The sequence below is a fragment of the Aquila chrysaetos genome, chromosome 7 (assembly GCF_900496995.4).
Source record: "Aquila chrysaetos chrysaetos chromosome 7, bAquChr1.4, whole genome shotgun sequence".
In the NCBI taxonomy this organism is placed as follows: Eukaryota; Metazoa; Chordata; class Aves; order Accipitriformes; family Accipitridae; genus Aquila; species Aquila chrysaetos.
This window is the reverse complement of record NC_044010.1, coordinates 1,059,718-1,085,139: the sequence shown is the minus strand read 5'-3', so window position 1 is coordinate 1,085,139 and position 25,422 is coordinate 1,059,718. Positions and strand designations below refer to the sequence as shown.

General features: G+C 48.1%; 1 protein-coding gene across 17 annotated transcripts; it reads right to left on the bottom strand.

The window, feature by feature from the left end:
• Positions 1-367: 367 nt before the first annotated feature.
• On the bottom strand, positions 368-23,685 carry ZNF384 (zinc finger protein 384). Of its 17 annotated transcripts, none has more exons than XM_030020003.2 (13): positions 23,616-23,685; positions 23,293-23,456; positions 22,702-22,750; positions 21,588-21,777; positions 18,804-18,870; positions 18,411-18,651; positions 17,731-18,061; positions 12,762-12,839; positions 5,339-5,563; positions 4,500-4,682; positions 3,596-3,674; positions 2,567-2,725; positions 368-2,398 (listed from the first exon to the last, which is right to left on the bottom strand). In XM_030020003.2, the coding sequence occupies exons 4-13, from the start codon at positions 21,638-21,640 to the stop codon at positions 2,123-2,125; spliced, it is 1,692 nt and encodes a 563-aa protein (XP_029875863.1). In that variant the 5' UTR covers positions 21,641-21,777; positions 22,702-22,750; positions 23,293-23,456; positions 23,616-23,685; the 3' UTR covers positions 368-2,122. The 17 variants fall into 17 exon arrangements, with proteins under 17 accessions (XP_029875863.1, XP_029875865.1, XP_029875866.1 ...); XM_030020005.2 differs by having other exon boundaries at positions 23,355-23,456; XM_030020006.2 differs by lacking the exon at positions 21,588-21,777 and having other exon boundaries at positions 18,804-18,874.
• Positions 23,686-25,422: the final 1,737 nt, after the last annotated feature.

Here is a 25,422-nt window from a genome sequence, read left to right as displayed (position 1 = left end):
CTCAATACAGGATAAATGGGTTGAAATGTCACCTGTGAAATGCAAGAGTCAAATCAGACAGCTTCTTCTAGCCTAACCTATGGATCTACAAAACACTCCAACCGTTTGCAGCCAACCCTCGTGACCATTAACGCGGAGCAAAAGGTTTCTGCCACAGGCTCCGCAGCTGCAGAGCACAGAGGGCCGAGCTCCTCACTTTCCCTGTGCGAACCGCAAGGCTGCCCAAAGGCAGGGGATGTGCTACCCTCGCGTCCGCCCGCACAGCCGCTCGGGACTCACAGTGGCAAGATGCTCGTGCAGTGGTCTGGTGCAGGGGGAAGGAACACACGTCACAGGGGCAAGGTGCTCGCAGCAGCACCTTCAAGGAGCCTTTTACACCAATTTATTTCTATACAAGGTGGTTAAAAAAAAAAAAAAAAAAAAGAAGCCCCTATTGGTTGTTCATACAGAAGTCTGGGATTCTATAGGCTTTGGGTGGGTGATTGATTTTAAATCCCAACAACACATGCTTTTTTCCCTTGCCTTCTCATTCTCTTCCGAGTCAGCCTCCACGATCCAAAGAAACTAACAAGTGACACACAAGACTAGTAGTCATGTGGACCAATTAAAAAAAAAAAAAAAAAAAAAAAAGGTAAGGAGAATTGAAGACGAAGAGAAAGGGAAAAACAAACGAAGATTGAAAATAAAAATTCGCCAGGATAATGCGTTTTATAAACACAGAGATAGAAACAGTTACAGCAAGGACAGAGCGGGCCGGGGTGGGGAATAGATATTTATATATATATATATATATAAATTCAAGGGGCCTTCAGTTTATTTTTGTTGGCTCCCCCTTCTCATTAGATTGGTCTCTCTGTGGGGATCTTCATCCCCTTCTCTCCACTGTCCACCTTTTGGGGATTCTCTCCCATGACCAGGGTCCAGAAGAGGCCACCACTGCCATGTGAGTCCAGCCCGTCTTGGCAAGAGGGAGCCTGGGAGAGCGCTCTGACGGGAGGTGAGCAGGAGAAGCTAGCCTTTCCCTGCCTCCTGCCGGCTCCTTGAAAAGACCGGTCTATTCCTCCTCCTCCTTCCCTTTGGGAAACTGGGGGCAGGACAGGCGTGTGAGAGTCAGAACTGCTGTCGTTCCGCCTTTCGGGAAAGGGAGTAGAGAGAAGGGTGATGATTATTTTGGCAGTCTCTTACCCTCCCTCCAGTTGCTTTTTGGTTTGTTGTTGATGCCTGCAGGCTTTTCTGAGGAGGTGGGGGGGGGAAGCAGGAGGGAGAGGAGGAGGAGTACAAGCTGCTAGGACATCATCCACAACGGGCAGGAAGAGCAATGAGCAGGAACCCACATTCCTACGGGGCCTTGGCCATTGTGCTGCTCAGACAGCTGGGAGAGAGAGGCAGCAGCCAGTTCAGACAGACTCCTCTCTATTGCTCTCCACCAGGGGAGGAGAAAGAGTGCAATACTCCACAGCCCTCGGGCAGCGTGGGCACCTGTCCGGCCCAGAGAACATGCCTCACCTCTCCCCCCGCACTGGTCTCACCTTCCACTGGGGAGAAAGTTTCTCCCATCCAGTCCTTGGGGCAGGACGAGCGACCCCTCCTCCCTTTCACAAGCAGGAGGGACAGGAATGGATATTTCTCTCTTAGACACTCAAGGAAATCCTCAAAGAACCCCATCCAGCTGTGAACCCTGCCACATTCTTCTGCGGCCTGCTGAAAACATGTGTCCGAGCCCCTGTACGTACAAGGACCGTCTCTCCATCCCATCCACCATGCATGTCTCAACACGCACCCCCCCTTCATACGCATCCTACAGTGAGAGAGAAGGCAAAACGGGGGCCTTTCTTTGGGTTTGAAAGGAGGGGCTCTTGCATGAGGAAGTGATCCCAGCACAGGAAAGGGGCTCTTGCACAAGGAAGCATCCTCCTACCAGGCAGGCTGTTGCACAGAAGGAGCACCCCCTTGAGACAGGCTGTTGTTCAAGGGGCTGCCATGAACAGGGTTACACGGCCAGAAGAGGCTGTTGCAGGAGGAGAGGCCGGAGACTGTTGCACGAGGAGGGCCGCTGCACAAGCGGTGCCCCTGGGCGCAGGCTATGCACAAGAGGCTTTCTGCTCCCTGGGTTGAGGTCTCTCTAGGAGCTGGAGAGGTGCTCCACTTGGATGGCGCTGGTGCTGACAGTGAGGCAGATGTCCTTGTGATGCTCTGAAGTCTTGTAAGGAGTCAGGTCAAAGGAGCACTGGGGGGGAGGGTTGGGTTGGTTAGTGTCTCCAGAAGGGCCCCCTGCTGCCCCCCCACCCTGCGGCTGGAAGTGCTGCTGCTGCTGAGAGGCCTGGGCTTGTGCCTGAACCACCTGCTGCTGTGGGTCAGGGATGTTGTGTTTCCGCATGTGCTTCATCAGGTACGTCTCCTGCAACGGGAAGAATGGCGTGAGAGAGGAGGGGACAGCATTTGCAAAAGCCGAAGCCCGACGGGGAGGAACGCGACAGCTCAGGGGGCTGCTCCCGTTGGATCCGGAGGAGCTACTCCCCGGGAAGCATGTCTGCTTCTGCTACCCCCCACGGCGGCAAACACTCACCGAGGTGTAGGCCCGGCTGCAGATGGAGCAGGTGTAGACCTTGGCGTGTTTCACCGTGTGCGTAGCCAGGTGTACCTCCAAGGAGGCAGCATCCGTGTACGCACGGTGGCAGTTGTGGCACTTGAAAGGTTTGTCTTTGTTGTGCTGCCGTCTGTGGGACTGGGGGGCAGCAGCGGGGTGGACGAAAAAGAAAGCAAGCATTAGTACTGCAGAAGGCTTTATCTCCAACACCCCCTTCCAGCCAGGCCCCCAGCACCCTAGGCCCCCGCCTGCTGAGGGAGGTACGCCTGGCTCCTAGCGTAGGGGACAGAGCTTCTCCCTCCAGCCCACCACATCTTCCCCACAGATGCCCTTATTTTCTCAGGCATACTAGGCATTCGAAGAGCAGAGTCTCCTAACTCTCCACAGCTCTCATCTTCTCAAGTCTCCACACAACTCTCTCTCAGTCTTTTCCTTTTCTCTTCTGCCTCACGACACATTTGCTCCCTGCATCTGTCACTGCCCTTCAGGGCAGGATCTGCTTCAACTGCTCGCAGGCATTTACAGCTCTCTGCCATTTGGCACACCCTACAGTTCCCCTCCTCCAGGATACCGCAACAGGGACACACCACCTCCGCTTCCCTAAATCCCTACTCTTATGCCCTCCATTTCGTTGTAAAACAAACAAAAAACTCAATCAGATACACAGAATAAAACCTGCGTGACATTTAGCAAAAGTCTTGCCCCACGTAAGTTAGAAAACTCTGCAGAAGGGATGGGAGGAACTTTACCAAGGTCTCACCGCTTTCAAGTCAAGTTTACGATTTCACAGGATGTGACTGTTTATGTGACTTCTTTGGGTCACTAGTGCCACAAAAGCCAGGAATCTCTCCCCCACCCAGGGCTTCAACAGCTTTTCTGTGTTCTGCACTCTCCTCCCAGCTGCCCCAATTTCTCCATCTCCTCCACCACAGGCAAGTAGCCTCTCCTCCCACTCGACAGCTGCCCTCGCCACCCCCACTGGCGAGCAGGACAAGCCCAGACCCTTACCTGCAGGTTGGAAAGCTGGGTGAAAGCCTTTTCACACCCAGGGTGAGCGCATTTGTAGGGTCGGTCCCCGGTGTGGATACTGTTGAGGAGGAAGAGCACAAACGGGAGGCAGTGAGCAGGCAGGCAGGGCAGACTGCCAGGGCCTGATGCTGTGATCACATCTCACAGCCACTCCGGAGAGCAGGGAAGGGGATGATGTTGCCTCCAGATGCTGTTCTATCTGGACAAAGAGAGCTCTGCCCAGCTCCTGTGTCCAGCTAGAAGTTAGAGAACATAGGCAGTCAAGCAGGTTTCAGAGAGTGACTAGGACTGGGGAGCAAGAGCTTATGAATGCCTGGCCGGCTCGGCATGTGGGCCACCCGAAAACGGGTTGGGAAGGGCTCTGGAGGTCCAGGCTCCCTGCTCCAAGGAGTCCCACATGACCAAGAGGAGTCTGTTCTCTTGCTTCCGCAGTACCAAGAAAGCAGCTCCGTTCCTTCTCAGGATAGGCACTCCGACACTTTTCCCTTTACGTTATCAGGCTGAGATCACCTACAGCGTTCATCCGTCCCTGTCCCCCTGCAATGCCAGGAGAAGCTTCCACACACTCAGTGCAACCCCCGTGGTGCCAGGCTGGGATCCCCTACGGCCAATGCCTCTCTCTCTATCGCTCTCTCTCTCTGTGCCCCCCGCGGTGCAAGACCAAGGATCCCCAGGGACAGCGCGTGCCCGCCTCAGCCCTGGCGTGGTCAGTGTCTCCTGCGCAGCCTCCACTCCGTCCACTCTGGTGGGTCACCTCCTTCCGAGGGCGCAGCCGGCCGCATTCCCCGCCCGCCCCCCGCATGCTTGGCGCGCGTGCTCCACAGGTGCATGCCGGCAGCGCGGGGGGGCCAGGGCCGGGCCCCCAGCCTCCTCTGGCCCTTACCGTGTGTGCTGCTGCAGGTGGGAGAGCTGGCGGAAGGCCTTCTGGCAGTAGCGGCAGGTGTAGGGCTTGGCCCCCGAGTGGATGCGGAGGTGCTGGGCCAGGTAGGATGTGTTGGCGAAGCTCTTGGAGCAGTGAGGACACTTGTGCGGCTTGACAATCGCCGTGTGGAGCTTGGAGTGGATCCTGCCGAAGAGGAGGAGGAGCAGCAGCAGTTGGACATGACCGCCATCTGGCTAGCGCTGATGGAATGAGGGCACAAAGGGGGTGGGACGGCACCACGCTATCTGCTACGCGGAGAGGAACTCCAGACACGGCACGAGCTCGCTCGGTCTCGAGCCGTGCTCCCCTTGGATTCAAGAGACCATGGTCTGTCCGCACCGGGGGAGGATCCAGAGAGAGGAACTATAGAGTTTGGACTGAGGGGCATTGGCAAAGCTGTGTGTGGGAAGCCTGCGGCTGAAATAGCAGGGGGGGCTGCGAGCCTGGACTGACACGTTTGGCAGAACTACGCTGGGGTGACAGGGAACAGTCCTCCCTACGCCCACTCTACTCTCGCTCTGGCACAACCAGCCCTACCTGCCGTCAGAAAGCGTCACTCCGTTGCAGACGCCCCTCGGGGTGAGCAGCGCTAACCTCCGCGCACACCCAAGCCCCTCGCGGCAAGCGACAAGCCTCACGTGTTGGACGCCGCCGCTGCCGGTTTGTCGTGTACGAGACCCGACCGGCCTGCGGAAAACAGCGAGGTCTCCCCAGGCAGTCGCCCGCCGAGGGTGCTCACAGCATGCTGGGACGACGGCAACATGCAGCGCGGAGGGCCCCCAGCCTCCGCCGGCCCTTACCGTGTGTGCTGCTGCAGGTGGGAGAGCTGGCGGAAGGCCTTCTGGCAGTAGCTGCACGTGTAGGGCTTGGCCCCTGAGTGGATGCGAATGTGCTGGGCCAGGTACGAGCTGTTGGCGAAGCTCTTGGAGCAGTGAGGACACTTGTGTGGCTTTGTCTCCGTATGGGACTTGGAGTGGATCTGCATCTCCGACTTGGAGTAGAAGGTCAGCGAACACATCCGGCACCTGGGACCGGGGCGAGGGGAAGAGACAGCGTCACACGGGGGCAAGCCCCAACATGGATCAGCTCTAACTGGATGGGGTCTTCCACACCGAGCGAAGAAGGGACGTTTTTCTCGCTATGTGGTTCTGGGGAGGTCTCGCCCGGGACACTGGGCTCGGCTGCGAGTACTCCAGTCCCAGGGGGACAAGCTTAATCTCGGAACTGGCAGAAGAGACCAAACGACACCTTGCAGCCGGACAGGTAAAGGTCTTGGAAGACTCAAAGAGGTTAATTTGTAAGGCTTACAAGGGAGACGGGGCAGCACTTTGGAAATTTTCCAACAGCAGTCTGAAGGGGACAGGAATAATAATTCCCAGACAAAAAACACTTTGTTCATCTACGATTTATTTCAGTCAAAAAAAGGTTGGAAAACCCGGAAATCCCAGGTTAAGGTTCACCTTCATAATAAAAGTTAATTCCATGTACTGCAAAGTCTGCAAAAGCAGTTATGACCAAACCCACTTAACTCTGCTCCAATTTTTGGAGAAGACATTCGAGTATTTAGAATACAAAATGCTGAGAATAACAACAGTGCTGCTTTCCTAGTGGGTCTCACAAAGATACTCTGGATATCAAACGTGGTATTTCACTGGTCTAATGGGCTTTCATCATTTCAACCTTACTGATGTGATGCAAAATGTTTTGTCTAGGAGTTCGGATCCATCTGTTCCCATAATGATCAGAAACGTATTTGGTAACACACAGACTCTTTGAACAGGAAGAAGCAGTTGGCATCTATCTGCTATGGATGCTGCTGTTAAAAACTGTTCCTCCATCATGACACCAGGCTGTTAAGAGAAGCTTGCACTGTTTTACAATTCAAGATGGTAAAAGCTTTTGTGGTTGGTAATTTGACAGAGAGATAGAAGCTGCATCCAAGTTACTGGACTTTTTTTTTTTTTCCCCCAAAGGTGTGCCAACCAAGGGGCAGAGTTAAGGTTTCTCTGAACTTAGTTTTTCCATTTGCAGACTTTTCAATTAAACAAGACAAAATTGAACCTGCACTTGGAACTTCCAGGGTCACAGCTGAGAGAAAAAATGCCACCCAGAAGAAGTCTGGCTAACATGAATTCAACCTTCACAGCAGGCTGACTTATGTTTTTGTCTGGGAATTTCCTCAAATTTTACAAGTGTTCACAAAACTGCTCAGTGACAGCAGTCTCTGCGGGTCTTACAAGTCACAGAGTTGATCCTGCTCTTCCCCATATCCATCTCCTCCCAGGAGGATACTTCATTACATCTACTATTGTGACTATTTACATTGGAGCCAGAAGCTTTATGAAGTGTGCAGTCTGATTAGCGTATGTAACGTAGGCAATATTTATCCAGCACCTACCTTAACTTCCACAGGCCCTTCCAAGCTACAGCTTGATTTTAAGCCATTTAACTGGAAGCCATGCCTCCCTAGCAAGCACTCTACCACACACCTGCCGTAACGTCTTTTCCTCCCCATCATTCGTTATCACCTCTAACAGTTTTTCCCACGTTTCCTACCTTCATCTTTCTCTTAATCCACTTTAATTGCAAACCCTAACAGAACATGCAAGCTAAATACATCCTTACATAAATTTCACCTCACACACACAACAATCTCTTCTGGAATCAACAAACAGGAGCAATTTGGCTGTTTATCCCTAGGTCTATTAGAGGTACGAGGAGTAAAAAGGAACATCAGAATAATCTTTTTTAAAAAGTAGCTCTTGGTTCAATAAACCCAACTATCTCCAAACACTTGTGCAGCTTGTTCCAGACTTTCTGAAATGTTTAAAGCTAGGCTTGAATACAGCATATGCATTTTGCAGTTATCAAGTCATACTTACAGGATGAGGATTGTATCCTTGAAAGCAGCAACACTAGAAAGATCTTTGAGGTGAATACTGAACTGAAAAATGCCTCTGAGTCGCCAAATCCACCTCCCTGCTAATGCAAGCAATTACGGCATAATCCCATGCATGACTTTTATCAAGCTCCTTCTCACCAGATGCTTACTTCCATTACTCTCAATTGAACCCTGTTACACAACATCAGTCCTCTGATAAGGAACCGTTCAATTGAGAACAAGCTCCCAGTGCGATGCTGTGCTAATATGGCTAACCAAAACAAAGGGGAATAGCAGGTATCATTTTTGTAAACAGGAATGGTGTGACTATTCTCACAACAGCACGTCTAATTCTGAAGTCCACGTACTCAACAATTATTGAAAAACTCAGGCAAGTTCAGCAAACTTAAAGAATGATGGCATGTGGAAAATCGGCTTCGCAGTAAAGATTCACTGAGCCCAGTCTATCTAGGTTTGGAGAAAAGCTTAAAAGATGGCTTGGTCAATACCCATATAAATCTATGTAGGCAGAAAAATACCAATTACTAGGGGCTTGTTTTGTGAGCAAAGAAAGGTACAATGAGAAACAATAACTGACAGTTAAAAAAATCCAAGAGGAGATAGGATCTTTCCAACCATGAGAATAATGCATCTTTGGAAGCTCGGAGCCTGTAGTACGGTCTCAATCACCTGGCCCCTACAATCAATATTTTGAGAATCCAGCTACCTTTCTGAGAGAAACACCTTTCTAAAAGTTTTGCTTTAGTTTAACTACAATGCTGGGCACTAAACTCTTCTGTGCTGTACACATGACTACATATTTTAAACAGCCTATTCTGTTCTGAAAAATTCATGAAACTTTACTATGTCATCAAGTCTAAGTAGTCCCACGCATTAAACCTGTAGTGCCATAAAGCCATCTACTTAATTTTCCGTAACTTCTGTGCATCCTTTCCTTTACTTATTTGCTTTGTCAGATATCTGCCTTCAGGTCAGAAATGCCCTAAAATAACTTTAATGAAGAGACACAGACTCAACGTCCTTTTCCATTTTAAAAATAAAATTGTAAAGAAGGTGTTTCAAAACCTCTCCGGCACTTGCATAAAAATGGAAGATAAATCTGACGGTTAGCAAAAACACGCAACCACATCCCCACAAAAAAACCCCCTAAACTCCTCTTGTCTGAATTTAGCAGCTATAGACATTCCAGTATTGTTTTACAAACAATATTTAAAAAGAAAGGCTTGCAAGGACTCATTTTCCAATCATCTAACTAGCATCAGCCCTGAGAGGGCAAGAATGTTATGTAGCATTAACAAATTCATGAGCCTTATGAGTTAAAAAAAGCCCTGGAATATAGCAGAAAGCTGCATTTCAGAGAGTCTTGTATCGTGTGGTATCAGGCATTTTCAAGGGAACAAATGATCCATTTAATTAAGGGCTTCGCATTCTGCCTCAGACAACATCAAATATTAAAGGGGAAGATGCAATCAGCCCTCTAGTGGGCAAATATGGATTAAAAAAAAATGTTAAATCTATATGGATAATGAGAACATCACATCTGACACTAGCAGCGTTTCAGTATTCTACTTCAGTGAAATTCTCCTGGCTGGGGAGAGGAAAAGTTGGGAGTGCTCCTTGCTAAGCAAGAACAAAACACTATATGAAAGAATTAATTATTTTTTTCCCCTCTGTTTAATATCCATTTTTAATCTTGTCTTCCCACTGTGCTTCTAAACTACCACTACTTTGACTGTATTCTTTCTGAGAGCAAGTAACAGCAATGACTGCAGCATTCCCATTGACAGTGTGACACAACATCCCCTACAGCTGCTTGTTATGGCTCTGCAAATTTAGACAGCCTAGGAGAACATAGTCTTAATAACACAGAGGTTCATATAAATAGTTAATTTAGTACCCAGCCATATACCAGAGATCAAAAGTAACCCCTTCCAATGTTTATAATCCTTTTTTTTATAGGGAATCTGCAGGGAAATAAAGTGAGACGTTCAGAGAATATTCCTGTTAGACAGAAACACCCTCAAAAATAATGAAATGCCAGTAAAAGGTGGATGTACAATTCTAATTCTGCTCCCATATGAAAGTCATCATGATGAGTCATAAACAAAATGATGCTTATAGCAACTAGACTACAACTCTGTGGCACAGAGTGCCATATTTTTTTCCACTTTTCATGGAATGTTCCACCTCATTCATCAGATGCTGTTATGAGATAAAATACCATCTGAAATACCAGCTCATAGTAAAATTTGCCTAACATGGATTAACAGCATTTTTCAATCAAGTGCTTAATTAATCAGTATCACAGTTGTGAAAACTATGTAAGCTTTTACATGGCTTTGAGAATTCAAATTCCTAGTATCTACTGAGATTAGTCTTAGAAGATAATTGAGCCTTTGCTCCTTCTGTTAGGCTACAAATATAAGTCAGACCACAAGCTTAAAAAAAAAAAATTTAAAAAAATCATCACATCAGGAAGGTCTGAAGTTAAACTAGATGGTAAGAGTAAGTTTAGGCTGTCAGAGTCAGCAGTTCATTTAGCAAGGAAAGAAACGTACTTACTGCCTTTGCAATGCAGAGTTAATGAAGTAAGTAATGCAAGCATAGCATAATAATGGATGCACAGTTCATGATAAATACTAATTTAACCCTTGCATTCCCCAATTTTTTTAAAGCTGAAGTTAAACATTTTCTTACTAATATTTTGTAAGAGGCAGGGGAAAGGAGACAGAACTAACACCCAAGATACACAGCTAGAAAACTCGTGTAAGACCTAAATAAAGCCAGTGAGTATGAAGATGCCAAATGAAAGCATACAAATTGTACTTCTGCTTCCACACTTCTACACCCAGCATCAACTCCTATTCAGAAGTTAACATTACTCTTCCATTTACCAATTTACACTACTGGCACATATACCATCAAATCTATCAGCTACACCCAGAGATCTTAGTCAACTTATTTCCACCATCCTTCAGTCACTTGGTGGCTTGATAAGGCTACAGAAAAGCATACTCTCCTGGCAAGGCAGCAAGTGTTTTTAAATGCTTTCACCATATAGCACTTTTCCAGTTCTCAGATTTGAGGGCATTCCTGCATTTTGTCCATTTTTCCAAATGATCTTAAAATTCCAGACCCAGAATTTTGTGGTATTTCAGCATGCTTCACAGGCTGCCTGTCTTCTTTTAATGACTCCAGCATTTATGCTTTCAACAGTTGCATTTACCCTCTTCTGTCACAGCCTCGCACTGGGAGCTCACATGATGTCACTTAATTCCTAAAAGTCTTTCAGAGTCATTGCTTTCCAGGATACTGTTTCCCCATGTTCCTTACCTTTAGACCAAAGGCATTCAATAGCATCCAACAGGACAATTCTGTCTGATACTGTTTTCCACTGTGTCCAAACAGCTAGGACTCAATCCCTGACTGCTGCAGAAGTCACACAGTATTACCCAAAAGGCTAAGCCTTCCATTAGACTGTATTAAAACACATTTTGCTTGAATAGTTCCAGTTTAACAACCACATAAAGCTTCCCTATTTTTATTTTTTTTTTGCCATCCACCAGCATTGCTTCTATCTGTAAATTATCAGCTGCGACTTTCTGTTGACCTCCAAATCATTGAACAACATCAAGCCTAAGACCTTGTCTACCAATTTGTGAAATCGGTCACCATTAGCATAAAAGACCAGCAAAACAATAAAACACAATACGGTGTTTCCTAGTATAGTGATAACATGCAAAAGCTAAAATTAAAAGAATACGAAAGGCCCATGAGATAGCACTAGTAAATTTGGAAAAGCCAGAATTAAGGTCATCTATGTCACCATAATTTGGCTCCGCAATGCAGGTGCGTTCTGATACAGCCTTATTGACTGTTTCCACAGAACTGCATCCTTATTATGTTGCACAGACAGATACTTAACAAGCAAGTGTTCATTTTTTTTCATCACCACTCTGTGTACAGCCTCAAGCCTCATCGACCGCATGCAATTCCAACCTCATGAAGCAGAATCACTCATCTGTTGTGCCCACCACAGAAGTATCAGTGCTCCATAAGCACTCATCTATCCCCACAATGTCCCTGTTTTATTTTTTCTAAGGGAAGGGAGTGACAAAAGACAGGAGTGAAACACAGCAAGACAGACATACCCACTAATTCCAAGTGGCCAAACTGATACCTGTGACCACTTTTTTCCTTTAAAGGAAAGTTATTATTATATACATTCAAATCACAGCTCCTATAGACTTCTATGTTACAGCTACGAGATGCAATGCTTCTGCAAAGCAAAACAGGGTCTGACATGTAACAGAGGACTATTCAATGATAACTGAGAAGAGATTACGGTTTTGGGAACACCAAATGTTAATTATTTCAGGATAACTGTCTGTGGTCATTTTTAGCCTGCGGCAAATGCAAATCCATTGAAGACTAGACCTAACTCATATTTGCACAGGCTTCAAGGCAAGATTATCTGCAGGCCTGAACTACACAGCTGTAGGACACCATAACAAATCTGTGGCAGAGGCAAGCATAATCTACAGTTCTTCAGACTAGCAGTCAAATTCTTCCCCAAATCATTCTTCTCAATTCTGCAACCCCACATAATTTTTTTTTTTTTTTTTTTTTTTTTTTTAAAAATAAAACACTCCTTTCAGGTTCTCCGAGTAAACATGCAGGACTCTTGACAGGCCATCACGTACACGATAACTACAATCACATAATCAAGGATGGTATCAAAGTGCATTGACTCAATCGGGCCAAATTAAGGTGTGATCAGATAAGATGTATGACAGAATAGTTTTGAAGTTCTCTCTCCCCAGTTGAAACTGTAACTGCCCCCCCATTCCTTTGCACACACTCAATCCACTGACACGCAAGTAACGTGCTAAAATTAAAACTCATGACTGCAGAACCTTTACTGTTAGTGCCTTCTGCTTGGCACTATGATGAACTGAGAGCACGCACGTGCACACACAGAGTTACATCTCAGCAGAAGGGAGAGAACTTACCATAACCTAAGTTTTTACCTTATTATATCCTGAGGCATGTGGTCAGTCTTAATTCTGACATTTTCTAACCTCCCAGCACAGCATTCATATACAAAGCAAAGCTTATGTGTACAAACTGTGTGTGTATATATGGATGTGCATGTGCACCTGTCCTCCTTAAGAGTTTTGAGATCATAAGCCAATTGCAACCAAATCTGGAAAAGGGGTAAGGATCTTAATGTCACCAGAAGTTTCATAAAAATATGCAGCTGGGGAAAGAAAAGAGACCCTCTTGGAGCCCCCTGCTGAGGGAAAGGCTAGTAAGCTCACCCTTGATTAGACATCAGAGAATCCACACAGGAGAGAGCCGCTGGAAACCAGGCTTCATTAGTTCCGCTGCTCACGGAACTACTTGTTAAAAAAAGCAAACAGAAATTCCAACATGTGGCATCATACTGACACCCACGTTGGTCATCAGCAATCTTAAGATCCACTGCACAGACCTCTGCCACTGCAGCTAGGATGATAAATGATAGCAACGGTAGCTTGTCACCTTTTTCTAGCCTTAAGAGGGGGATGAGGTTCTTTGCCAGAGGACGTCACATTCTTGTGCTGACATGAAAGACATGGCAAAATTTAGAAATATTGGGTTTAATATTTCTAGGCTTTGGAGGGAATGTGGTCAAACTTTCTGCCTGATGCTTCAAACTTAATTCCCGCTTTGCCCTTAGCCTTCTAGCCTGTTGCAATCCCCTCTCTCCTGCACCAAGCCCCAGGGCCAAGCTCTTTACCCACATGCCCCAGCCTCTTTATCCTCTGCTGCAGTGACTCTTCCCTACTTCATTCCCTCAATTACCTAACATTTGTCTCATCTCCCCCACACTTCTCTTTGTCTGTCCACATCCCATGCTCTTGACCCCATCTGTTCTGCTAATTCTAGGTATCTCCTCATTTTCTAGCCCCTAGCAGATCTGGTGCTTTCTTCCTCCCCCCAGCCTTGGCCCTTCATAGCTTATCTCTGTGCCATCCCGCCCTTGCAAATAGGCTCCCCATCACATCCCCTGCTGCATTCCCTAGTTTGTAGGCTCTTGACTTTTCTCTCTCCTCCTTTCCGATTCCCATCTCTGCTCTACCAAATTTTCGGACTTCCTGGACACAATCAGCTCCATGGGCCCAGCCCATATCTCATTCTCGTCCCTATTACATTTGAACCAAGCAGTGTCTTCTCGCACGTTGCCTTTGTGCCCATCAGAGGGGGGAGGTTACTGTCAACACCGGGCACAAAAGACTGCCTTCTGAAGCAGAAGGAGGAATAGCTGTGACTAAAGGAAAAGCATGCTTGGCCCTTCAGCGCTGGTCTAGAAGATGCTTATTGCTGCAGAGAGAGTACACATGTAGTCCAGCTCATATAGAAAATGAGAGAGGTTAGAATGTATTTATCTCTTCTGTGGAGACACTCAGTCTGGTCAGTGCCTGGAGTCATGCAAGCCTCAGGAAACATCAAAGAGGATATAATCTTCGCATATTTCAACTAACAAACTATAAAGCATCTCAGAGCATGCTTAACAGATTTTTTGCAAGCTTACAACTTGGCCAAATTTGACCATATTTTCACAGATATACATGGCTTACAAAATCCATAGCCACCAGATTTCAAATCTATTCAGAACCATGGGAAGTTCAAACAGCAATGCTAAATCCAGTACAGGGCAGAAAAAAAAGGCTTAAAATGAGATATGCCCACCTGCTGTATTCAAACCACTGGCACCCCTTGTGTACCTAATTTCCTCACTGAAGGGGGCCTTCATCCAGCTTCTTCACCTCCTACAGCTCAACTCTGCTTCTTGCTAAGCCTTCTAAGGCTTCTGTACACTTTTGCACCCTGGATTCATTTCAGAAGCTTCCCATTCCTCAGCTGCTTACTGTCTCCCAAACCCCTGCTGTTCCCACAACCTAGTGAAAGCAGGGAAACTCAGAACTAGCGGTGGGGAACACAGAGCTTGTTGGTTACAGTGTGATGGCAAGGCCCTTCTCAAGGCTACAACCTTTCTGTTGGTATCCTAGGTTCCAAAGCACAGCTTGTAAAACCATTCTAGACTATAAACTGGTATTTGTCCCAACCTTTACAAACATAATACTGGAACCAAGCAACACCTATAGAGAGTTCTCTTCCTCTTGCAAAGAAGAAACTATTTAGAGGACTGTTTGTCAGAGAGATAGCACTCATGATCTCGCCCAGAGAGGCTGAACCACTTCATCAGCCTTGTCCACTGATCACATCACACCAGACTTCTAAAAGTGCACAGGTACAGGCACCAAAACAGTCCTAAGAAACAATACTACTGTCTCCAGGATCCATGCTCGCTCTCTCTTCCTCAGGACCTTTTAAAGTACTGAGAAGCAGCCATGTGCTTCACACTGCCAGCACTGAGAGCAAGACTCTTGATGCCAATCTCATTTTCCACGGAAAAAGTAAATTCCACAAAGATGTCAGGAAAGATTAACAAAGAGCTGACAATGAATCCAGACAAGACTGAAGTGACATTACTCATGAAGGAAAATGCTTCACAGGACTGGGTTAGATGCTGTCCCCTCCAGGTGCAAGCATTCTTCTTATAGCACAAAGCAAAGCACCAAGGACTCTGCCAGACTGATCCTAAGGCTAGATTTCCAAGATCTGCAAGCAACACCATCATTGGCAAAAGCCTTGCACCTTTTCTTACAAGGAAAAACCTAAACACAAAGATTCTTGCACCACTTTCTCAGCAGACTACTAATTCACTTTTAGAGATGATACAGCAGCAGAGCAGCTGCCGTTTGCTGGAGCATGAATCTCTACATTTGGTAGCGAACAGGATGAGCTGCAATACGCGTATCACCTTTGTGCTCCAACTCCTTCCAAGTCTGCCTTGCTGTGCTATCTGTTCAAGGCCTTACTCTGTCTTCACCAACACACTAGGAGTCAGGAATTATGAAAATGAGCCACCTGCCCAGGCACTCAGGACAAGAGAGCTCACAGACCTCAAAAAGAAAGTTAAAACCAAAAAATAATTTGACAAAATAATCCCAGGCTTCAGGAATTGGGTATTAAAAAAAAGTCATGTTGATCGATATAGTACAACTCCTTCCAGGCATCTGACTAGATCATCCTCAGTGTACCATCGGAAGAATCAGTGAAATCATACAAACGTAGACATATGAATACCACAAGCAACTCCTCCTCCAGCCTGAGAAGGGAGCAGATGAACCTCACCCAGTCTTAATTTAGCTGGGATGTATCTGCATACCGTAGTAACGGGAACTACCCAAATCATCCTCTAGAATACAGAAGAAATCCAGGAGTCCTCAAAGTTTTAACTTGCAGGTTTTAACTGAAGTTTTAACTATTCATATGCATATTATGGAGAAACAATTTTACTGTATTTCACAAAGGTTTTCTCTCCCACAGCTCCAAGAAAAGATAGCATTTTCCTTTATTTTTTCAACAATCATTTTTAGTTCCAAACTTGCACATCAAAAGCATCCACCAAAGAGGAGATCCCAAGGAGGGCAGAAGTACTCCTTGGTGGTCTTCAATAAATCTCAATTTAGCTATCTTGCACCTTAGCACTGCTCAGAGGAAGGCTTGCTTGTGATGGGGGCTGGAGGAGGAGGCAGAGGTACCACACTCGGACAAAACATGAAGACAGGAAATCTTCCTGATTACATGTTCCTACATATAAACTCCTTTGGTTTTTCCTGCAAAGTCTTTTTCATGAGCTGTTACACAGACTATGCGTGTTCATAAAGTTTCTGCTGAGTCACTCCACCTGGTCTTGGGCATTTTTTTCCAAACTTACAAGTAAACAAGGAGCTATAATTAAAGCCTTGGTTCAGCTTTAATTCTAGCGTTCACTGCCAATTGTGTCCCCTGTAAATACATATTTAACAACCTAATTAGCAACCCAGACTGTAAGCAGCTTGAGTAGTGTGGAATTGTGGCTAAGGCCCAAAATAAATGGTGGGATTACAAATAGCAAGCTACCTAACACTCCCACCCCTCTTCACCATACGCTGATTATTTTCAAAGTGGAAGAACTGGGACATTGGGTAAGAGAATAAAAAGGCTGATCCAAGCTCTGGTTTTGTACCCATTTAGCTGTATTGATTTAAAAATGTAAACATTTTAAAAATGCTATAGTTAATAATGAAACAGTGCCTGGGGTGGGTGCACTGATTCTGTATAGATGCCTTCATATTGTTATGACTTAATTCCAGAAACATAACTAAATCTGTACAAAAAAAAGAGGGTCTAAGATGGTAAAAGGGGAACTGTTTGAGACAGGGTGATGTACACATAGTAGGGAAGTGAGAAGAGCTAGGGACCATCTTCTGTTTCCATCTGGCTACTACTTTGCCTCTTAATGATCTTAATCATCCCTGAGACACACCTATCACTAGGTCACCCATCTGTGCTCCTGCTTCCCAACTAAGACAGACCATCACATTTCCGCCCTAGCACTTGCCTGCTCTGTCCAGTCCCCACCTTCTCTAAAACACCCATGCTCCTTATCCTCTGGTTTAAGTATCCCCTCCTAGTTAATCTCTCCCTTTTGCACCACTTACTTGTAAACTCAGGCCACATCCCTCCAAGCTCAGAAACCCAACCTCAGGGCTCAGAACTCTCCCCCCTCTTATCTGATACCCTTAGGGCTCAGAAACACCCTTACACCTAATTCAGAAACACACTTTTTTTTTTTTCCTGTTTTGTTGGGAATGCTGAATAGGAGGAGATCACAAGGGGCAATGCGCACAGGAGCGGACACTATCACCACAGTTCACTTCCTGCTCTGTGTGCCTCCAGTCTGTAGTCTTTACACTGGACGGACTGGAGTCCTAATTCGGAGCACCCAGGTACACTAGGGCTCTCAGCTGCATCAGAAGTGCTCTAGCTGCACCAGGTAGTACTGCATTCTGCAGTACACCAGCCATACTACCCGGCTGTGGCATCAAGGATACACTTTAGCCTCCGTAACACCCTGGTCATCAGCTAACCTAGTAAGATTAACATTTGTATATTCAGGAAATCAAGGCTGTCCACTAAGAAGGAGATCCTTAGTTTTGGGTCAACCCACCAGCTTGCAAACACTCCTGATTAGAGAGAAAACTCAACTCTTTCTGCAGCTGAAAGATTCACTACTCAGGGACTCTACAGGGAAAAGGCAGAGATCTCTTCTTCCCCATGTAACCCTCTGAAGGGTTAAATACACCCCCATCCCCATGCAATGTTTAACAGTCAAGGTTTAACCCCGCTCCCCACCTGTATGTCTTGCCATCCTTGTGCTGGTCCTCATCATCCTCGTTTGACAGCACAAAGGGGTCGCTCATCTCTGGCAGCCCCGACTCCTGCAATCGTTTCTTCTTCCGGCCCCGGGGCGGTTTGGGGGCAACTCCCCCACCCCCGCCACCCCCACCACCTTCGGAGAGGGTGGTTGTCCCTTTCTTGGACAGGTCAGGAACCACCTGGAGGGCTGCCTGGGAGCCAGGGGGTAGCGCAGAGACAATCATGGGAGCTGAGATGGGAAAGGTTTGGGCAGAGGCGGCTGTGGTCACCAAGGAACCTGACGGGGAAGTTATCACTAGACCAGGACCTGCAAACAAAGAAAGATGCAGGAAGTCAGTTATTACATCTCTAATTATGTCCAACCTCCTTATCCCACATAAGCAAGCTTTATACACCTACTTTTGACTACAACGCAAACAGAAGAGTAGCTTACCCTCCCCAACACACTCCCAGTCTCCGCTGCTGGAAGTCAGACTTCCATAAAGAGCGTGGATGTATGGAGTGCCTAGAGATTCACAGTGAAACCATGGCAAGGCAGTCCAAGCCACCAGTAAGACTAGGAATAATCTACAGCCCGAAAAGGATTCTCCAGAACCCCCTGTCCCCCCTTCCCAGAGTTTCCTTCGTATGTTGCCAAAGCCCTTGGAGTCCCCTACCTGCTGTCATGAGCCCTGCAGACTGCACCGGTACCACGGTGATGTTCTGAGTCACAGGGGCTTGGCTGTGTGGTGTCAGCTGCTCTGGCTTGGTGTCCGAGTCCATGGAGATACCAGTGGGTAGGGCCACAGAGGTGGGTACTGTCAGCAAGGCAGGGTAGTGGGGGGGAGCCAGGCTGCAGCCCTTCTCTGCGGGCAATAGCTGCTCCTTCATCTTGTTAATAAACATGGTGTTCTCAATCTAAATGGGTGGGAAGAACAGCTTTTAGAATACTCTGGCACAGCTGCTCCCAGCAGTTGGCTGAGCAAGAAATGCAACAGAAACACGAACCATGCATCAACTTCTAACAGGAAGCAAGACCAGCATAATAGGTTGGAAGACAAAGATCTTACCTGTCCCGAGACGGTGGGCACTGCTGGCCAGAAGTACGGGGAGGAGTTGAAATGAGATTCTTCCATCCTAGCTGGGCACAGGGGGGAAGAGGAAGGGGGAAGGGAAGAGGAATGGAGGAGAAGGAAGACAGACAGACAGACACACACACACACAAGAAGAACATTAAACCCAAAGAGACTCCAACATGGAACTGACTCAGTCCAATGCTGTGACAGTTCCTTAATCTCCCCTGTCTTACTTGAGCAACTTCTCCCCACTTTTGAGCTATCTGCCCAAATCCAAAAATTATTTCCAGGGGAAAAAGGTGCCTGCTATTCCCCCAGGCTTGGGTCCATCTCAAACGCCTCTTGCCCAAGAGTCCTCCATGCAAAAAAAAAGGACTGACTACGAACCCAGAACACCTCCAGCATTCCCCAATTATCATCCACCCAAGTACATGGCATAAATGATGAAGTCTGTGCATCTGCAACCAGGCAAATACAGCTGAAAACCATTTTTCACTGTCACAGACAGTCTGACCCCACAAGCAGTGAAAATTTTGAACCTTGCCTGTCCCTCCACCCCAGCTCAACGCTAAGGACCCAGATGCAGCAAGGGGACATTAGCATTATGTTACACAGGAAGAAAGACAGGCAGAGAGAGGGAAACAGACTTGCCCAAGATAACAGACAGCCACAGCAGACCAAGAAGTCAAACTTAGGGCTCCTAACTTCCTGCTGCCCACCGCTCTGACCACCCCATCCCCGCTCTCGAAAGAAACCCGGAAATATCATTCAATATTCCTGACAGACAAGATCCTCTGCTCTCACCCAATGAGACTAGGCAGCGGGAAAATAACCCAACTACCCTGCTCCTGAGACACCCTATTTCCAAGTGAGATCATGTCATGGCTCTCTATTGCCCATTTCATTCCCTTCCTTGGGACAAGATTCTGTAGGACTCCGTCCCCAGTCAAGCGCCCACTGCTCCATCTCGACTCTCCATGCAGTCAGAGGACCAGTCGGACACTAAAAGATAGCCCTCTGAAGAGAAGGGCGTAATCTCTTTAGGAACGCCTGGCTGAAGAAGCCCTTTCCATTCTAAGCCTTACACTCCTCTGTGTAGTAACATTAGCGGACAAAGCTTGTTACACTCATGAAAATGCTATTCAAATCCTAAAGAAACTAACAAAAGAGTATTTCCTGAAGCAGAAGATACACCTATTCCTGAACAAATATGGCAAAACTGGTAGGTAACATACGTGTGATAAAAACCATGCTCAGAGAACATCTGGCCGAGCAAGCTGCTTAGAGAAAGCAAGCACTGTGGGTTTCTCATGCTGCTACCTGCAAATTGTCCCACTCCTATTTCTGTTATGATATGGCAGTAGTCTAATTAATGAGTAAATATTGTTTCTGAAGGGCCTATCTCAATCATCAGATAAGCTGAGGAGCATGCCCCAAGTAGCATGAAACACTTACTTTCCAGAAGTATATTAGGGCAGAATAAATACATGTGGAATTGCTGTGTGTGAGCCAAAATGCAAAGATAATTTTCCTCTATGTAGAGAAGCAGTATGTAAATGAACCAAATTACCTGATAATTTTGTTTTTATGAATTGCTCAGGCAACAGCAAAGCCAAGTATTCCTGCCTCACTCGCTCACTACAAATCAACCAATAAACACACTTAAGGATGAATTATTTACCTTGCGTCAGTGGCATGCAGTCAGACGGCTAGCTGCCTGACTGAATTACGCTGGGTTTACACTGCTGTGATTCAATCAGAATCTGATGGGGCAAGACTCGTACCTTCCTTCCTCTGCTTTCTTTTCTGAGCCAAATTAATTATTAAGTACACTGCCCACAGCAAGGCCCTACGTATGTAACGCTTAATTACATGACTTTTTTTTCTTCCACAGGATGGGCACGCACGAAGAGATAACGCATTCTTGGCAACTGAGCCCCGCCTGAATCAAGAGGGGGTTTTTGTCTGGAATGTCAAGTTTGGGTTTGGGGTTTTTGGGGGTTTTGTTTGTTTGGTTTTGTTTTTAAAATACGTAAGCCCTTATTTGCTTAGCTTCCACATCAAAAACATCAAAGTGAACCTGATTCTGTAAAAAAATAAAGTCTCATAAAATAATCAGATGCATTTTCCAAATAAACTTCGTAATCGTCCAAGACTCCCTTGGATTCTCAACTGCAAACTTCAGGAGTTAAACAGAAAGATGCCAATTTAAACAAAAATCTCACAACAGCTTGCTTATTTAAAGAGTACAAGGAATGAAAGGCAACTCCATTTCCAGATTCTAAAGTCCAGATTAGCACAGGTCAGGGCACTCAGTGGCTGCCTGTCTCCATCTAGTCCCCTACCAGAACTTCACAGAGCACCTAACTTTTGTTTGCTCAGTTTACAAAGCGTGCAAGTCAAAATAAAGCTTATTGATTCTCAAAAGATGACTACACTGTTATCGTTAAACTCTTTTAGAATCCACCTCCCCATCCAGAAATCTTCATGCTTGAGCTGCTATCAGGCCTCAAAACTTTTGGCTTGAAAGGCTGAAGTGTGATGAAGTTATAAGAATGTGGAGGAAAAGGAGAAACGGTGTAAGAGTTGAAGCTTTCATGCAATCTCACTAGCAAGCCAGTCTTCCAAAGGGAGAAAACAAAGGTAAGATTCCTCCACCAAACTACTGCCCTAATAAGCCCCAAGCTGTCCCTCCCCTACCCCGCTTTTAGGCTAAAGGGTATTTGGAAAACATGCACCCCTATTTGCAGCCCCCGCTTTAAAGCTGCTCACACTTACTTTACCAGAACTCTGCACGTAACCCTTCCAATTGCTCTATAACTACCAGACATGGGCTGGAGCTTCAACCCTGTACCACAGCACGTTCCCACTGCAGTGCCTTCATCATCCCAGCTTCCACAAACAGGCCAGAGATGGGACCTTCTTCCTATTCACCAGTCTAGTATCAGACAGATGTCAACGTACCCTCCTGATATAAACCAAAAACACCTTCTATGTACAGACCACAAATGTACATACACCAAATAAACAACCGAGTGAACCACAGAACTCACAAGGGACAAGGAATCTGGAGTTTAGATCTCAGAGTACTTCACAGAATCACATACTTAACGTGCTGGACTTAAACTTCTTTGCAGGTCATCACTTTAATCATAAACAGACAGATAAAAGCACGTGCAAGTACACGGTGAGGTAGAAGCTGTGTTTCTGGAAGGCACAATCAAGGTTGGATAGGCAAGTGTTTAGAGGTTGGCTTTTAATATGGTTTTCTTTATTCTCCAGATACCTAGCTTTTATGTTCTATTCAGTGTAGAGTTTTCAGTTGACAAAAGGCCCTGAGCATGACACTCGGGAATGATTTACAATGCCGTTTCATGTCTGCCCAAGATCTTTGTTCAATAACAAGGAGCTTTTAGGCTTAATTGCTGCAAAATACTAAGGATGCTGAAGGCCACGCAGGCTGTTAGCTCGAATGCAAAAATGCTTCCACGAAGCTCGTAAGCACCAAAAAGCTCAAAGCGCCACTACGTCTTTATAACGAGCACATCTGGATGCACATCAGGAACACCCCAAACATGCCGGACAAAGTCCCGAACCCCAATCCCGCGCACCAGAGCCAGAACAACTTTGGTGCCGCTCCCCGAACGCGTGCACACCCTCTGCCCCAACCGACCGAGCCCCTGTCGGGACAGATACCTGGCAGGGGACGTAGGAGCAGTCGATCCCCTCTCTCCCGCTCCCTGGAGCTCAAGTGACTTCAAACCCCCCAACGCCGGGACCGGCAGCCCACCCTGTTCACCCCCACCCCTCCCAACCAGTGTGGCCGGTGGTGGGACCCCCCCCCCTCCCGGGGGGCGAGGGGGTCACTCACGCAGCTCCGGGAGCTCCTTACCCCTCTCACTCTCCCTCCTCTTGCATTTCTCCTCCTTCCAAGGCCGTCTCTGCAAACAAACCGCCAGGGTTACGGGACCACCCGGGGGGGCCCTGTATGACAGTGGACGATGTAACGCGGGACCCCCGGACCCCCCGGCCACGTCCAGCCCCCGGAGGAGCGGCCATGGGCGGGGGAAGGAGCTCCCCGCGGGGACCGGCCGCGATGGGAGAGGGGGCCCGGACCCACCTCCCCCCGCGGGGGCCCGCACACACACGGCGGCGGTGGCGGCGGCCGAGGACGGGGCGCGCCGCCCGGTCGCCCCCCGCCCCTTCCTCCTCCTCCTCCTCCTCCTCCTCTCCCCGCGGCGGCGGCGAAGCGGGGCCGGGCCCGGAGCGCGGCTCTCCCGCTGCGGAACCCCCGGGAGCGTCCGACAGCCGACAGCGGGACGGAGGAGCGGGCGGGCGGACGGGCGAGCAGACAGACCAGACAGACAGACAGACAGACAGAACCTCCTCCGTTTCCGCTTCCGGATCGCTTCCGACCCGGAAGTACCGCTCTCCCCTCGTCTCCCCCCCCCTCGCCCCCACACCCGCCACCCGGTAAATTTACCGGGCACCAACCCCCAGCGGCGACCCCGACCCCGACTCCAGCGGCGGCAGCGGCCTCCTCACCGGAAAGAGGAGCGGCGAGTCGCTTCCGGATCAAGGGGCGGAGCACTAATCAAGCTCTTCCGGGGCACCGACCGGAGCGGAACGGCGTCATCGGCGGCTTCTCTTTTAAAAAAAAAAAAAAAAAAAAATTAAAAAAAAAATTAAAAAAAAGAGGCGGAGCGGCGGCAGCCGCGCGGCACGTTTTCCCTCAGCGGCGTCACCGCGGGCGGCCGGGACGGAAGCGGGAAGAAGGCGGGAACCGGGCGGCGGGCGGGCGCTTACCGGAAATGCGGGGTGCCGGCGCGCGGGGAAACCCGGGCTGGGCGGAAGTGGCGGGGGGGGGGGGGGCGGGTGCCGTTTCCCTCCCCCCCCCCGCCCCAGCCCAGCTGGCGGCCCAAGCGGCCCTCCCGGCGTAACGTGCGGGAGGGGGGGAAAACAGCCGCCCTGATGAATATTCATGAGGCCTCATGAATAATAACGCACACCGCCAGCCCCCCCCTCCTGCCCCCCCCCATGCGGGCCCGTGGTTCATTCCTAGAGTGAGGCGTGAGGGTGTGCCCGCGGCCTGCTCCTCCGTCAGGAGAGCGCCCGCCTGCGCCTCGGGCCCCTTCCCCTCAGCCTGAGGGCCCCGGCCGGAGCCACGGCGGCTGGCAGCGCGGGAAGCGATACCAAAAAGCCGGTCGAAGAAACTCTCTTAAGACTCGTTTTGGGAGTTTTAGAAAGCGGGCGTTCTTCATTGCAGCGCTGGGTGCACGGGGGATAGTTCCGCCTAGCATGCGTGCCACAGCTTTAGCACTAACAGGTTATAGAGAATAACTAATTGCATGTTAATCAGATCGGTATACATATACATAAAAATAATTGCAACTGATTATCTTAGTACTGCCTACATCCGGTCGTGTGCCGTGAAGGATCCGTTTGAGTCGAAGGGCTGCTTTTGTGACCACCGACCCATTCGAAGTTCTTGCTGGCTGTCCTTGAAGTCTTTATTCTTGTCCTTGTTCTTTGATCTTGAAGCTTAATGCAGCTTCAGTCACATGTGGTCAGTTTCAGCATTGTTCTCATCTAGCGTACAGGAACATCTAGTCATAAGAGCAAAGAACTGCAAAACTGATGAGTAACTATCTCTACTAGTTAATTGCTTGGCTATACTTTTGTCTATTGTTTCAATCATAGTGTTAGTGTCAGATTTCTAATAATTATTTACCAAATCTCACTTTTACAGTCACCTAGCAGCAAACCAGTTTCCACGGCTGGTACAAAATATTAAAACCATCAAAATATTTAGACATACCATACAGAATGTATGGAAATATGCTATCAGGAGGAGTTCACTGGGTCAGGTCGGGTGGCCGCGCCAGGCCAGGGAGATGATGGGGCGGCTTGGGGATGACCCAAACGTTTTCTGCCACCACCTCGGGCGGTCCCTGCCTGCCCCTTTGCGTGTGCTGGGTTCTGGTGCTTCACTGGCCAAACGCTAAATGCATTTTTGTCGCGCTAACCCGACAGGAAGGGCTTCTGGCGAGATGGTTTTCTGCCAGGTCGGCAAACTGGACCATCTCGGTCGGCTAAGTGCTGTAGGGAACAGGAGAGCAAGGCCAGGCGTGGAGGGGAGCGGGGTAACCCTCTCTCCGCAGTTGCAAGCCACTGGCTCAATATAACCACACCCAAATACTGATTTATTTATTTATTTTATTTTATTTCATTTGTAACCGTTCACAGCTTGACCCCAGAGGGGGCTGCAACTCACCCTCGTTCTCACTCATTGAGAATTCAGTTTCACAGATCCAACCCACCTAAGTTTTGGCTGGCGGTTTCCCGCTGCCTTCCGTGTGCTGGCACTGTTGCTGTGCAGCGTGAGTTACTGCGCTCGAAGCAGCAGCTGGTCCCTTGAGCCTTGGCGATGGCGCAGGAGAGGGCACGAGGCTGTCCCTGCAGAAGGTGACACGGAGGCATTCCACAAGAGCCCTAAGCCAGGCTGGCTGACCGCCCCCACGCCAAATTGCAGACACCCCACAAGATCACCAAGCCAAGCTGGCTGTTGCAGCCCTGCCCTGGGTTACACTCTTACAATTTCGGTGGAAAGAGG

Coding starts and splice junctions, on each gene's coding strand:
- ZNF384 (XM_030020003.2), bottom strand. CDS start 21,640: ATGTCTGGTAGTTATAGAGCAATTGGAAGGGTTACGTGCAGAGTTCTG. Junction 12,840..17,730: donor AAGGATGGCAAGACATACAG/GTGGGGAGCGGG, acceptor TTTAACAAGTAG/TTCCGTGAGCAGCGGAACTA. Junction 2,399..2,566: donor GCAGCCGGGCCTACACCTCG/GTGAGTGTTTGC, acceptor TTCCCGTTGCAG/GAGACGTACCTGATGAAGCA.